The 14,736-nt window shown below is 43.8% G+C and overlaps 1 protein-coding gene across 4 annotated transcripts in view; it reads right to left on the bottom strand.

Moving 5' to 3' along the window:
- Positions 1-14,736, bottom strand: part of ADAMTSL3 (ADAMTS like 3) — a 279,327-nt gene that overhangs the window by 21,317 nt on the left and 243,274 nt on the right. For all 4 annotated transcript variants that reach the window (XM_073304072.2, XM_073304073.2, XM_073304071.2 and 1 more), the window contains exons 22-23: positions 12,058-12,185; positions 11,621-11,749 (exon numbers count right to left, since the gene is read on the bottom strand). In XM_073304072.2, coding sequence (XP_073160173.1) covers positions 11,621-11,749; positions 12,058-12,185 — 257 coding nt within the window. The remainder of the gene's footprint in view (positions 1-11,620; positions 11,750-12,057; positions 12,186-14,736) is intronic.

Below are 14,736 nucleotides of genomic sequence, written 5' to 3'. Positions count from 1 at the left end.
TAGAAGTGCATTTACCTTTTGCATGTAGCCTACATTCAACAGTGCCTTAAATACAACCCTTTCTCTCAAGATTACACACAGTGCCAGAGCCAATTCAAACCTCATTTTTACACTTTTGTTGATTAGCCTTTCATTATGTAGCTTCCCTCTAATTTGACTTCAAAAACTACACCATATTTAATACAAATGCGCTGAGATATTACTTTTATTTTTGCTTTTGTGCTGCATAACGAACGAACTATCATCAGGTCTTGTGAACAGCGGGGCAAGGCATACTGATTTCTCCCATTCCTCCCGTGACAGGGCTCTTACAGTACTACTTTAAGAAGCAATGAATCAGCTGCCCAGAGGATTGTTCACATACTCAGGATGTGGTACACAGCATGGCATAGAAATCAAGAGCTGCCTTTCCTAGAAAGAATAGTTAAGGCTTGTGTTTTACCCTTTAAAAGCTCATGTAAATAAGCTTTAAAAGTTATTATAAATATTAAGAAGGTTTCTTTGCCAAACTAGTAATAGGACTATGTGGAGGTTTTCCCTCTTAGCAGTGACAAATTGAACAGAAGCCAAAATGTTATGTAATCCTATTTGCTTAAGTAGGACTTAAGCAGTACCTAGCCCTCTGCACAGGAGTGAATTTCACCCTGTGGATCTGATTCTCATTTTCACAAAGGGCCATTAACTCGGCCTTCAAAAAAGCATAAATTATATTTACTCCCGTTTAGGGCCCCTTTACATTCCCAGAATGGTGTGAAGCAGGGGTGGGCAAACTTTTTGGCCTGAGGGCCACACCAGGGTTGCAAAACTGTATGGAGGGCCAGGTAGGGAAGGCTGTGCCTCCCCAAACAGCCTGGCCCCCGCCTCCTATACACCCCCTCCCACTTTCCACCCCCTGACTGCCCCCCTCAGAACCCCAAACCCATCCAACCCCCCTCCTCCCTGTCCCCTGATTGCCCCGACCCCTATCCACACCCCCGCCTCCTGACAGCCCACCCAGGACTCCCACCCCCTATCGAATGCCCTCTGCTCCTTGTCCCCTGACTGCCCTCTCCTGGGACCCTCTGCCCCTAACTGCCCCCCGGGATCCCACCCCCCCTGCTCCCTGTCCCCTGACCACCCCCCCGACCTCTATCCACACCCGCGCCCCCTGACAGACCCCCCGGGACTCCCCTCCCAACCCTCCCTGTTCCCCATCCCCTGACTGCCCCCCCAGAACCTGCAGCCCATCCAACCGCCCCCTGCTCCCTGACTGCCCCCCGGGACCCTCCGCCCCCTTACCCAACCCCCCTGCTCCCCGCCCCCTTACTGTGCTGTTCAGAGCAGCAGGAGATCGCAGTCCCACTGCAGCCAGCTGCGCTCCCCGCGCTGCCCAGTAGGAGCGGTGGGCCAGAGAGTTGCCCATGCAGCGGCGACAGATGGGTGCCAGCAGAGGAGGGGCTGGGGGCTAGCCTCCCCGACCAGGAGCTCAGGGGCCGGACAGGAAGGTCCCGCGGGCCGGATGTGGCCTGCGGGCCATAGTTTGCTCACCTCTGGTGTAAAGTGTCCTTAGCGTACGGTATGTCTGCACTGCAGATGGAAGCGTGCTTTGCAGCTCGAGCAGACAGACATGCTAGTTCTGCTCAAGCTAGCATGCTAAAAATAGCCATGCAGCTGGGAGTCGCAAGGGTTGCAGCTCAGGCTAGCCACCTGAGCACAAACTTGCCTGGACCCGTTGGGTACATATTTGTGCAGCTAACCTGAGTCACCAACGACGCTACCCCAGGCTATTTTGCTATCTTTTTGAATCCACGGCCCTGTGACTGCTTTAACTTATGCTGAGGGCAGGTTTGACTGTCAGATAAACCAAGAATTAAGGGAGGCAGAAAGGTAGCAGTCACCCTCCCTGGGATCAGTGCAACTGAGGAACAAACCCATGGGTGTCTAACCTTCCCCAAACAATCAGAAGGTTCTGAAACTCTGGGCACAGTCCAGTTCCCACTGATGTCAATGGGAGTTTTGTCATCATACCCTATGGCTTCAATTGAAGAAACCACCTAAACACATGATTAAATCCATCCCTATTAGGGAAAGGAATTAAGCACATGCTAAAAGTTCAGCATGTGCATTACTGCCCTTCCTGAACAGAGATGCTTTCCTGAACTGAGGCCTGATTAGGTTTTAAAATAATCTTTACAACTCTAAAAATCAGAATTTTAATCCTGCAATGGATCTAAACCCTCTGATGTCAAAACTGTGTGCTATAGACCTAAGGAGCTATAAAACCAATTTTAAAGTTTAATCTATTTCTCTGACATCAAACAGAGGTTACTTTCCACCAGCACCAGAGCAGCTCTAAAACACTCAATGTTCCATGGAGGAAAAAGAAAGTTATTTCCTACAATGAGTGGCCTTGGAACAGCAAATATTATGGAAAAATATTTCAGCTCTGGAGGGACTGTGAAACAAGACTTTTAAAAAAAATCTGCACTATAGGGTATCCTTAAAATATTCAGTGTTCAAAAACAAATTTCCTCCAACCTTGAAAGCCCTATGAATTATTACACACTATAAAAATCTTGGCCTACTAAATGATTACTCTAAAACATTAGATATTTCTTAAGAACTTTTTCCCCCAGCCATGTGGAGTCTCATAAAGTATACTGTATTTCCCATTCAAGAGCAAGGCAGAATTGTGCTGGCACAAATCACTTATTGCTGAACACTTTCTTTTTCCAAAAGTTTACTTAAGAAGCTAAGCTAGCATGTCTTTAAGAGGAAAATACCATGGCTCAGTAACTTACTCCATGAAAGTCACCTGAATATTGCTTATCCTACAAACATATTTACAGCAGTCAAACTTTTATTTCTGATAAACTTTTTGAGCTCATTTAAAAAATTCTTCTCTCTAGCAGAAGTGACTTAAATCCTTCTTTACTCACCTGAATTATCTCATAGTGAGCAATGCTGGGTCACAAACCTTCTATGGACCCATTAATTGATTCTATTGAAGTTCACTGCAAGCTAACACTGACTTCAGAAGGAGTAGAATCTGGTCCGCCCTTTGGTTCTCTAGCTGCCACTCAAGGAGAACTCAATCTGTGCTCCATCTACCGAAATTTAAGGCCAAGATTTTTAAAAATAGGTGCTTAAAACAAGGCTGTAAATCCCTATTTAGGCATCCAAATAAGTGGACCCACTTTCAAAAGTGCTAAGTTCTCATTAGCTCCTTCTGAAGTCAATGGGGGCTGCTTAGTGCTCAGCTTTTAAGTCAGGTCACTTATTCAGACACCTAAATATTGATTTAGGAGCCTAGCATTATTTTTGAAAATCATGACCTATTTCTAAGGGACAATATAAGAATTCATAATGTCTGACTGTGTCCCTACAAACCAAAGTAATCACAGCAACAGTAATTCAGACAATTGTTGGATTATCTTGCTTCTACACCTGTGAGCTGCTAGTGCAAGTAATCCCACTGACAAACATTTTGGTGGAACCGAACACTTGCAATCCTGCAACATACCCTTGACTTCAGAGAGTTTTGCCTGAGCAAAAACTACAGGGAAAAATGCCACCCACATGCATCAATGTGGAGGGAAAATTGTTGTTGCATGTGGTGAAAGGGTGAGAATCTCGGTAGCAAGGAAGGAAGACACTTGCCAAGGGTCAATAAATAGCTCCTTCCTCTGGGAGTCTCTGGCAACAATTGGCCAGCTGGAAGACAGGGGTGCTGATGGGTCAGCATTCTCCTGGCCTCAGGATTCAGCCCAGTGAAGCGGTCATGTGGAGCTTCTTTCAGCTCCGTTCCAGCAGCTCACTCTATCCACCTGAACTAGGAATGGGAACCTGGCCTGACAGATGCTATGGGTTGAGCCAATTGTGTGATTAGGGAATCAGTAGGAATTTTCTCTCCCCTGGGGGAAATGGCAAAGGACCAAGGAGGTGTTTTGCCTTCCTCGTAGCACCTACAAGCCACTATGGGTTAAGTAGGAACGTGCTTAGTGCCTAACTGAGGTACTAAAGTAGTGCTGTTTATTCGTCGCAACTTGCGGCCGGTTTCCAGTGCGGTTAAGAGTATAAAATGAATGGATCCCAGAGATAAAATACCTGAAGTTTCAGTGATGGACCTTGGGCTCATGTGAAAGAGTGAGACCTTGCGGCTTTCACAGGCCAAGGTCCCCACTGTGCTGCACTCTCTGTCTCCCTTGCATGGGGAAGGATGCTAGGATTAAGGGAGAGCTGGGTCCTGTCGGTCGGCTGAGGAGAGCCACCCCACATTATAGGTTATATGTTTAGGAGCCCTGTAAACCTGGCACCAGTTACAGGTTATATGGTAAGGAGCCCTGTAACCCACACACTGGAACCAGTTAAATGCCTGGTATTGGAAAATATTGGTGACGGGCGAGTAGCGCCCCTCCCGAGTTAAAGTTTAATGAAAGTTGCAGGCTGCCGCTTCAGTTCATGCATTTGTCTGGCCTCATTTTGCCTTTGTGTCCACATCAATGGCCTTTAGTTTCTAAAGTGTAATTGTTCCTCACCAGGCCTCCTCTCTGACCAAGATTAACATTGCCTCAATTCATGTTTCTTTTGTCTTAAAAAGGTAATGCAGCCTCAGGATGGAGAACCCCTCAATGTCATGGAATAATTTCCCCAGGCCTTTTTTTAGGGAGGCTCCAATGGCAATGGTCGCAGGAGGCATCCTGTCCACAGGAAGTGGAGGGGACTGGTGAGCCACAGGTGTCCAGGAGTCAGCATAAAGCCAAATGGACTATCTGGGCATCCACCAAGATCCAGGCACATTTCTGGGGATCTGTGTGTTCTGGGTTTGTAACTCTTAGCCATTCTTTGTGGAGGTAGTGCTAGTGGGGGAGGGGAATTCCCCTTCCCAGCCCCCTCCCACTCCTACTGCAGAATAATTACTGCAATCTCCATGTCAAAATCTCACTGACTTTTCATTCCCTTGTGCCCTCCAGTGGATTTTTCAGCAGGAGAGGCTAGTCTGCTTCTTAATCACTAATGACCAATATATCTATGGTCACAAAGGGAAGTAAATATAAAGATTTGGGAAAGAGAAACATGCCAGAAAGTTTCCTTGACTGGAGTGTGTTGTCTGCTGAAGGGAGTTGAGGCAAATGAGGTGGTGGAGGGGGCACAAAAAAGAAAAAAAACAACGATGTGAACAGGTAACTTTTTACAATCAGTCCATATAAAGGACAGAGAGATAAGATTAAGACACTTTCCCTTCATTAAGCTAGTTAGGAATAGGAACATTTTGTTCTGTATTCCTACTACTATATTTGATACTTTTTACAAAATACTATAGTGCTTCCCTTGACAGACTTTTGAAACCCACTATTAATTTGCATTTAGAAGCACAAAAAGGAAGCTAAACAACATAAATGATTCATAAACCCAGAGATTTTACTGTTATAGTCTTCTCATCCCCTGCCCCGATTTTTCTGAAGTGAAAAATAAAATATAAAGGATAGAATGACAACATCAAAGGCACATTTGGAATAGTGTAGCTAAATGAAAACGAAAGATGGAAGATCAAATTGTTGGTTTCATCTGCAACGATTTCAATTGTGTAAAATTGCTTATCTGATACTCATGGTATATAACTGGTTCATATTTGTTTAATGTGTGTAAACAAGAACTTCTAACAAGCTAACACAGAGGTTCAATATGTTTCAATAATGTTTGTATCATTAATGGATTTTAACAGTATATTACTATATGTAGAGCAGCAAAAGTACGTTCAGCGCTATACAAAATATGGATTAAAATGCGGTCCCCTCTCTGAGAAGCTTCCAATACGAAATAAGTTCAGAGGTGCAATAAAATGTGTTTCAGAGTAACAGCCGTGTTAGTCTGTATTCGCAAAAAGAAAAGGAGTACTTGTGGCACCTTAGAGACTAACCAATTTATTTGAGCATGAGCTTTTGTGAGCTACAGCTCACTTCATCGGATGCAGTTTCCACGGTATGCATCCGATGAAGTGAGCTGTAGCTCACGAAAGCTCATGCTCAAATAAATTGGTTAGTCTCTACGGTGCCACAAGTATTCCTTTTTTTAATAAAATGTGTGTAATCTATACCACTTAATACTCAGCAGTTTTCCTTTCTATTTTCTCACCAGAAGGTGGCACACGATGCACAGTTTATACATATTTGTCCATTTCCCACTCCCCCATTTTACTTCAGCTTAGAACTTTCAGCCTTTTAGAACAAATAGAGTCTGACAGGTTTAGTTTATTTTGTGTAATAATCACAAAAGATCCTTTCTGCAAATACAATAAATGTTATCCAGGCACAATTTGGAGCAAGTGCTATTGATATTTACACCATATATGTTGATTGAAAAGTAGCTGGCTGTAACAGTGCAATATAAATCTTTCCAGAATGCTGTAAATATCTCCTAACATACGTGGTGTGGGACCTATAAAAGTGAGTTTATTACAATTAGTGGGAAAATATTTTTATTATAAATTGAAAGGAAAATAGAAATCTATACTCTTAGCTTCAGCAAATCAGTAGAAATAACTTTCTTAGCCCTTGCCATGATGGTCTGTTACTTATTAGAGTATATGCTTTACACGACATATCTCCATTTTTGTAATTTGAAACTGATGATTAGAGCATGAGAGAAAGTCTTTTGGAGAGAGAGAAAATCAAATTAATGAAACAGTGAGACAGGAAAAAATATGAGGCACATATACATAATATTAAACCTTTTTGTTTGATGATGTTAACAGATACTTAAATTGCTCCATGTAACACAGGCTAATAAACCTAGCATCCCAAAGCATTTTGTTCAGAGGCATTATTTTTGTAGGCTTGTTGGTCAAGAGTAATTCAATTACAGAGTATACTGTACAGCCACTAGCTGGCCACTAGGGGATGCTAGAAAGTTCATCCATCCCCCAGTCCTCACATCTGCAGCTCTCAGCATACTCTTTGCCAGTTTGCGTGGCAGGCTGCTCCTAGTCCCAGAAATTCTGCACTGTGGAACAGTGTTCTGTTGCATGAACCACTAAGGTGTCATTTTTGTACGGATCCATCACTCATATTTTCTCTATGTTGCCATAAGAAAATTGCTACATGCACATCCACATGGCAAGAGAGAGGGAAGTGTGTGTACAGTGAGACGGAGTGCAAAAGTACAGTATGTAAAGAATTTCCCAGAGAGAAACCCCTGGATTGCACAGCTGTAACTGAAAGTAGAATTTGGTTCAACTTTAAAAACACCAAAGCCAAGAAATTGCGTAGGCATTTAAAAATTCTGCCAAGAACATGGCACTACATAAAATATGCCATAGTGTACACACAGACAGACACCTTGTGGTCCTCTCTAAATACATCCTTTTTTGTGGCATGGCAAGCATCTAAATGGCCCACAGGCAACCATAGTAGCTCAACATCAACGGGACAGCTGCATGAATAAGTCTGCAGGATAGGGCCTTGCTGAGCCCACCTCAGCATGCCTTACTGAGCCTTGTCTGGTAATACTTAATGTGCAAAAACAGGCAGGCTGTCATTCAAAGAAAAGAAGTTAGACATTGCAGCTGTATCCTTCCTTTTGCCTACTTACGAGAAAGGATAGTGGGGGAAAAACTCCTCCAGGTCTAATCAGGGTCTCCTGGACACTAAAAGAAGAAGCCTACCTTCTAATCAACATTATCTGTAGGTACTGATGATGAGGAGAAAGAATGTGTAAACCCATAAATCCTACAGACCTACATTTGATATCAGATATGTTGGATACTCATTCCAATGAATTTCCTAAGGGATGAATGAATAAATAAATACAAAAGTAACAATAACAACAACATGTGCTTATCACTTTTCATCCTAAAGTCTCAAAATCACTTTGCAAATATGGGAATATATCGACATTTCCTGTTTGCAGGTGAAGTAACTCAGACACAAGTTAGTTACACAGCAAGTCAATGGCAGAATCAGGAATGGAACCCAGGTCTCCTGGATTGCAGTCCACTTGCAATCATGAAACTATGAAGATTCTACATGAAAAGCAAAGCCATGATTTTATCAAAAGTATTGGATATGTTTTATTTACTACTTGAGCTTCAGGTGAACCATTCACAAATAGGATATAAAAGATAAGGCCAATAACATAACATAGTACACTATTTCCTTTTCCTACATATATGGACTAAGCAGTTTGGAAACTGCAACTTTAGCCAAAAATTGCTTATTCCTCAGCTAGGCCCCTATTCTACATAGCACTTAGAGCATGCTCAACTTTAAGCACATGATGTAATCCACATGGGGACTTGTAGCGAGGCGGTGTGGCTCCCCGCCGCCACGGAAAGGGTCAAGCCCCTCCAGACACCAAAGTGGGCAGAGCCAGGAAGCTCTGAGCCCAACCCTTAGAGGGACAGGTGGTGACTCGGAAGTAGAAAGACGCGGCCTGGAAGTATATAGGGGGGCCCTCAGAGCTCACTAGAGGACCAGCCGCTGGGGAGGCCAGACGTAGCCAGCCTAGCCCGCGACTGGGAAAACCCCACGGCCCCAGGTCCACGCCAAGACTGGCCGGACCTGCCCTGCGCCCGCTCTCCAGGGGACTTGCCAGGCCTGCCGCTTGTCCACTACCCTGAGGAACCCCTGGTGCTGGACCCCCCGGAGAATGCCGCTGTGATCCAGGTACCAGAAGGAGGGGCGCTAGGAAGTAGCCCAGGGACAGCTGACCCTAGTCTGGCTGTAACTCTGCCAGAACCCATGTCAGTGTGTTGCAGTCAGGATCCCCACTGACCCAGCAGTGGGTCGTTTGCCGTGCTCGGATGCAGTGCAGTGGGTGGGCCTGTGTCCCCCCTGCCACGCAACTCGTGGGTGGCAGTCTCCCCCTCTTCCAGGTCCTTGGAGGCCTGGGCCAACTCATACATGCTGTGCTGCTCAGCCCCTGCCTGAGGGCCTGAGCTATTGACTGTTTGTTGCCCTGCCCTCACCCAGGGCCTGGCCTGCTAACATTGGGCTATTTGTTCAGCCCCTGCCAGAAGGCCTGAGCTACTGACTGTTTGGGGCCCCGCCCTGACCCAGGGCCCGAGCCTACAGTGCTCCTTCCAGTTACTGCAAGGGCTGCTGAGGGAGACTCTGGTGGCCAGACAAAGTCCCCGCCAAAGTCAATGGTGTGTAGCAAGCTGGTGTGGCTCCCCGCTGCCCTGGAGAGGGTCGAGCCCTGGCCTAGCCCCTTTACAGGACTACTTACATAAGCAAAGTTATGCGTATGCATAAGTGTCTGGAGGATCCGGTTTTAAATATGCTGTCCTTATAGCAGTGGTTCATATTATGTAATATGTGCCACATATTTCTTTTGGGGACCACTTGAAAATTGCTGAGCGTCTCGGTGGACCGCTTAATGATCTTTCCAAATGTTGTCTGTACCGTTAGCTAACTATTGTAAAGTGCTTTGGATAAAAGCGCTATATAAATAAAAAAAACCTTAATAATAAACGTTTGTTTGTTCTACAAATAAAAGCACACAACTCATATTTTAAAATCAGTAGCCTTTCTAATGTGATGGATGTGCCCTCTCTCCCTGGCTGCAGCAGCCCCCGAGCTGGAACTGGGAAGGAGGGGGGGGCGTGTCTCCCCTGCCACAGAGCTGAGGCTGGGAAGGAGGGCCATCTCTCTCCAGCAGCCCTGGAGCTGGGGAAAGTCATCTATTTCTCTGGCCGCCGCAGCCCTGCAGGTCCCAAATTCCCCCCACCACCTTTTCTCACCCCACTGCCCCCTCCCACCTACCCCTATTCCCCCCAAGGCCACCACCTCACCTTCTTCTCCAGGGTCCAGGCACCTAATTAGTGGAGCTACGCCAGCGCGGCTCTACTCATTAGGAGCGTGGCTATTCATTCTCTCGTGTGCGGCCGCCCAGGTGCGCACCTCAGAGGGAAGTATCCACGGACCACCTGAATGGACCTCGGATCACAGTTTGAGAACCACTGCCTTACAGAGTACAGAGACAGTCAATTCATTTCCAGTGCACTTTTTCAGAGATCAATCCCTAAAGTGTCCTGCATTTTCACCAGGGTTTGAAGAAATCTGTAAACATTGTGTTACTAATAGTCTTAACAAAAGTTCTCATTTTTGCTACAAAGCAAACTCTGGCAGGTTTCTTCCCCTCTCTTTTAATAAAACAGATTAATAAGGCTATTTAGCTCTCTACTCCTGGCGCAATTCAGTGGTGCACTATTTTTGATTAATGTGTCCTTACCTCATTTTCTAAGTTAATTTTTCTGCTATTAATTTGATGGAAGTTTTAAAAAGTGCAAGCTACATGTATAATTCACAAATAACTTCTACTTCCTCAGCAATTACAGGAAATAAAGCAATAAGATGAATCATTTTTAAGTCAACAGCGGTGTCAGTTTTAGCATAACAACTAAAGCCTGCCCCACTAACCTACACAACTCCAAAGTGTGTGGAAATCAAAAGTCCCATGTGTGAATATTAATTGATATTTAGATTACTAAATGCTCACCCGTCCTAAAAAAATTAATACTAACAGTGTGGCTTAAATTCTGCTGACTCTGAGATGTAGGTCAGTTGTACAAAAAGTTGCCAAAGTATAGCTGAAAAATATTACTTCCCCAAAGCTATAGCTTTGATGCGAATAGTGGGGCCATATGGCCCAATATCCGTCTGTCTGGCACCACCATTATTTAAAGCTATTTGCAGAACTATTCATGTTCATATATTTCTATCACTATTTTGGTCTAATATCAACATCTTTCTTCTGGACAACTGCAAATACAGTTTCCCAAAAACAATAAAAATGGAAATGGCACACTGACTTGTCTAACAATTTATTTTCAATTAGTTGTAACTCTCATTGTTTCCAAATGCATGTTCTTGATTAAACAAGACACGAAATGTTGACGCATATTTTATGAAAATAATTGGCAGGATACTATTGTTACGGTGAATTAACTTTTAAGGTGATCAGTTTAAAGCACAGTGATGAAGAGATTAACAGGTAAAATATCTACCTTGCCTGCACAAACTGAGATCAAGAAAATAAGATGAGACACAGAATTACTTAATATATGTAGCGTCTACTCACTGTAAGTGCTGCTCAGAGGTGTTGACCTAAAGAAGCCTATAGACTTTTGTGACTTGGCATCTAATGAGCCTCATCCTCTTTGTTTCTTTCCTGCAGCTGCAAAATGCTAGTTGTAATAGACAAACTCATTTTACCATCAAGTTTAAAGTTCTGTGAAGGTGAGACGGGAGATTTTATTTGCAGTTCTATACGGCCGAGACACATGAGCATTTCCTACGAGGGCAAGAGACCAAAAGGGTGCAGCAAATTTTCTGATGAGCAACTCAGCTAGCTGTGGAGCCAGTACTGAAGATGGGCATCAGTTTTGTGGTCCTTAAGTACCGCGGTGGATCACAGACCATTTCACGGAAAAAAATTTTCAGAGCGAGAGAGACTCTGTGTGTGTATGTCTGTCTGTCTGTCTGTCTGGAGAAAAGAAATAGAGAGATGAAATAGAGTGACCAAGGTTGACGTGCCTAGTAAAAAGGAATAACATTCTGCTGCTACTGGTAACTTTTTTCGAGACTCCAGGTGAGCTTCTAATTCCAACACAACAAGGAACTCCACTGGTGTTCTTGCTTACCTGTCACGGGACAGTCAATTGTAATGTTTGCTCCAATTCTTCCCACTATCACACCTCCAACAGTTACAGAGAGATTACTAACTTCCAGCTTTGTGACATTTATTCCAGGGGACAAAATGACAGGAGCCTCTTCAAAAGAAAAGGAAAGGAATTATATTTATTTTAAGTTTTATGTGCTTTATAGATCTTGTATTCAAAATGATCATTTAAGCAGAATTAAGTTTGAAAAGAAACATACAGATAGTAGGGTGGATCAGCTAACTTAGCTCATGGCTGTTGTGGCTTTAGTTGAAATACAATTTAACAGCGATCAGAAATCCTTATTTCTAGTTACTAATTCAGTCAAACTCAATCCAGATTTGGGACTGGAGGATGGGTGTTAGTGCTAAACAAAGAAATGACACTCACGATACTACAGATGCCATGATCAACATTACCTGCATACAACAGCAAAGAAGTTTCCATGTCAGAACCAAAGTCATTGACCACCATGCATCCATACACGCCAAGTTCCTTTCGGGTAGGACTGAGAATCTGTACTTTTCCAGTGACATCCAAAACCACTCTGAAGAATGTTTAAGGGGAAAAAGAGGTTTATTCATGTAGGAACAAATCCCATGCCCAGCTCACATATCTCAGCTGCAAACCAAGTCTCCCTTCAAGAATATAGGAGAGAGAATCTTCCCATCAAGGATACAGAACAGAAGCAGAACTGCCCTGTAGAAGCTACCCTAATCCAACGAGGAGAGCAGCCTCCATGCCTGCAGTGTGCCCTCTTTCTGGTAGCAAGGAGAAGCACTGAACGATATGTGCAGAGATGGCTCCTCCAACTCATCCTCTCCTCTCAAACAGCAATGGAGAGTTGCAGTCTGTGCCATGCAGGAGATGGACAGCATCTGCATGTCCTCACCAAACCCTTCCTCTTCACTGTGCAGCAGAACAACCCTGCTTCTGCTGCCAAGAGACCCCCCCCCCATACCCACAGAGGAAGGAGCAGGATTGGACCTGAAATGAACATGTTTCTGTGGGACAATAATAAAAAATTATGAGCAATTTTTAGAAAAAAATACTGTATGCCCCATGAACAGCCCTCTAGAGCAGGGGTGGCCAACCTGAGCCTGAGAAGGAGCCAGAATTTACCAATGTACGTTGCCAGAGAGCTACAATAATAGGTCAGCAGCCCCCCATCAGTTCCCCTCCCAGTGCCTCCCACCCACCGGCAGCCCCGCTGATCAGTGCCTCCCCCTCCCTCCCCCACCTCCCAATCAGCTGTTTTGTGGCGTGCAGGAGGCTCTGGGGGGAGAGGAGCGAGGGCACAGCAGGCTCAGGGGAGGGGGCGGGAAGGGGTGGAGTGGGGGCAGGGCTTGTGCCAGAGCCAGGGGTTGAGCATTGAGCACCCTCCGGTACATTGGAAAGTTGGCGCCTGTAGCTCCAGCCCCGGAGTCGGTGCCTAGACAAGGAGCCGCAGATTAACCTCTGAAGAGCCGCACGTGGCTCCGGAGCCTCAGGTTGGCCACCCCTGCCCTGGAGCATAGTGCGCTTGTCACCTCAGACCAGCAGGGTTGGGAACAACACGGGCAAGGTGGCTGGGGTATGACTTACGGAAAGTCTGAGTCCTGGCACATGGTGGGACCTTGGGTTCTCAGCAGGGGGAGGAAATAAGGATCAAGGATTTACAATTTTAAGGGTTACCTGACTTTGTGTATTGATATAGTTTAATTATTTTTTCCCATTAGCAATAAAGCTGCAGTCTTTCCACAAAATACTGTTTTCCATCTGAACCCCTTTCCTAGTATCTCAGTGGCAAGGTATGTGACCCAAAACCATGTGGGAAGATTCTGAGAATGCCAACCTGGTGTATTTATACTTTTTTCCCCTTGTTGGATTTCCCAGCACTTAGTAACTTCAGCTACAGTGTGCACCAATGCATACATACATTGTCGATCTGACATCCTACTTGATTGGCTAAACATACAAAAATGAAGCTATATTATGTGGTGAAACACAAAAGCGTGTTAAAAATGAAGTCCTGCTTCATGTATGGGACAAAACCTGGCTTTCCCCCACCCCTGGGGCAAATTAATACTTGTATAGCACAGCACGCATACCTACAACATATTTTGCAGAGACATTAGTATTTGTCTCATACATTTCTAAATATATAGCTATAGATATAATTTATCTTTAAACAAAAAAGAAGGGAATGGAGACCCAGTTGCTAGTGAAACCCTCAAATGGTAAGGATCTCTACATTAGAAAGTGCAGTTTATAATTGTAGACGTTAGAAATAAAAAAATACTTACATATCATCAAAACGTACTAAAAATGAAAACATCAGTTGCAACAAATAAATGGGAAATTACAAATGCCCCACAAACTAAAGAATAATTGGCAGGAGCATCATGCTCCAAAAACATTTTCATTCTTAAAAAAAAATCTTATTTTTGGCATCCCTGCTTTAACTGATAGCCCTGCAGAACTATATTTTTCTTGGCAATTGGGTTAATCAGTTAAGTATGTTGAGAAATGTCCAAAAATGCCTTTTATCATTTCAGAATAATTCCTTCATTACTGAAAGGCTAGTTAAAATTCCAGCAGGCTAAACCATGAAGCTAATGTTAATGTTATCCGGTGAGTTTCTCAATTCCCAGCAGTGGAGTAAAAGTATTTGCTCAAAACTGAACAAATATCTGATAATATGATAACTTTTCTCCAAATATATTTCCAAACTGTGGTTGTAATATAAATTTTAAAATATAAATTTTGACATTCCATTATCTTTAATAGAAAGATCTGTAGGTAATGAAGGATCAAAAAAATTCACAAGAATTTGTGGTTTCTTTCTAAAACAATATTGTGTTGTACAAATTATGCACAGTGGGCACATCTAAAAGTTCATTCTAGTTCATTCTAGTTTTAGAAAAAGTAAAATTTTCAGAGATGTTTCCTGTACATAAAATGGTGAATAATATGAGAATTGGTAATATCTCTAGAACTGGAAGGAACTTTTAAAGTGATCCCCCTATCTGGTATAGAATCATAGGACTGGAAGGGACCACAAGAGATCATCTAGTTCAGTCCCCTGCACTCATGGCAGGAATAAGTATTATCTAGAC

Source organism: Lepidochelys kempii, chromosome 10 (assembly GCF_965140285.1).
Source record: "Lepidochelys kempii isolate rLepKem1 chromosome 10, rLepKem1.hap1, whole genome shotgun sequence".
NCBI lineage: Eukaryota > Metazoa > Chordata > Testudines > Cheloniidae > Lepidochelys > Lepidochelys kempii.
Note: the sequence above shows the minus strand (reverse complement) of the source record. Positions and strands in the feature narration are given on the sequence as shown.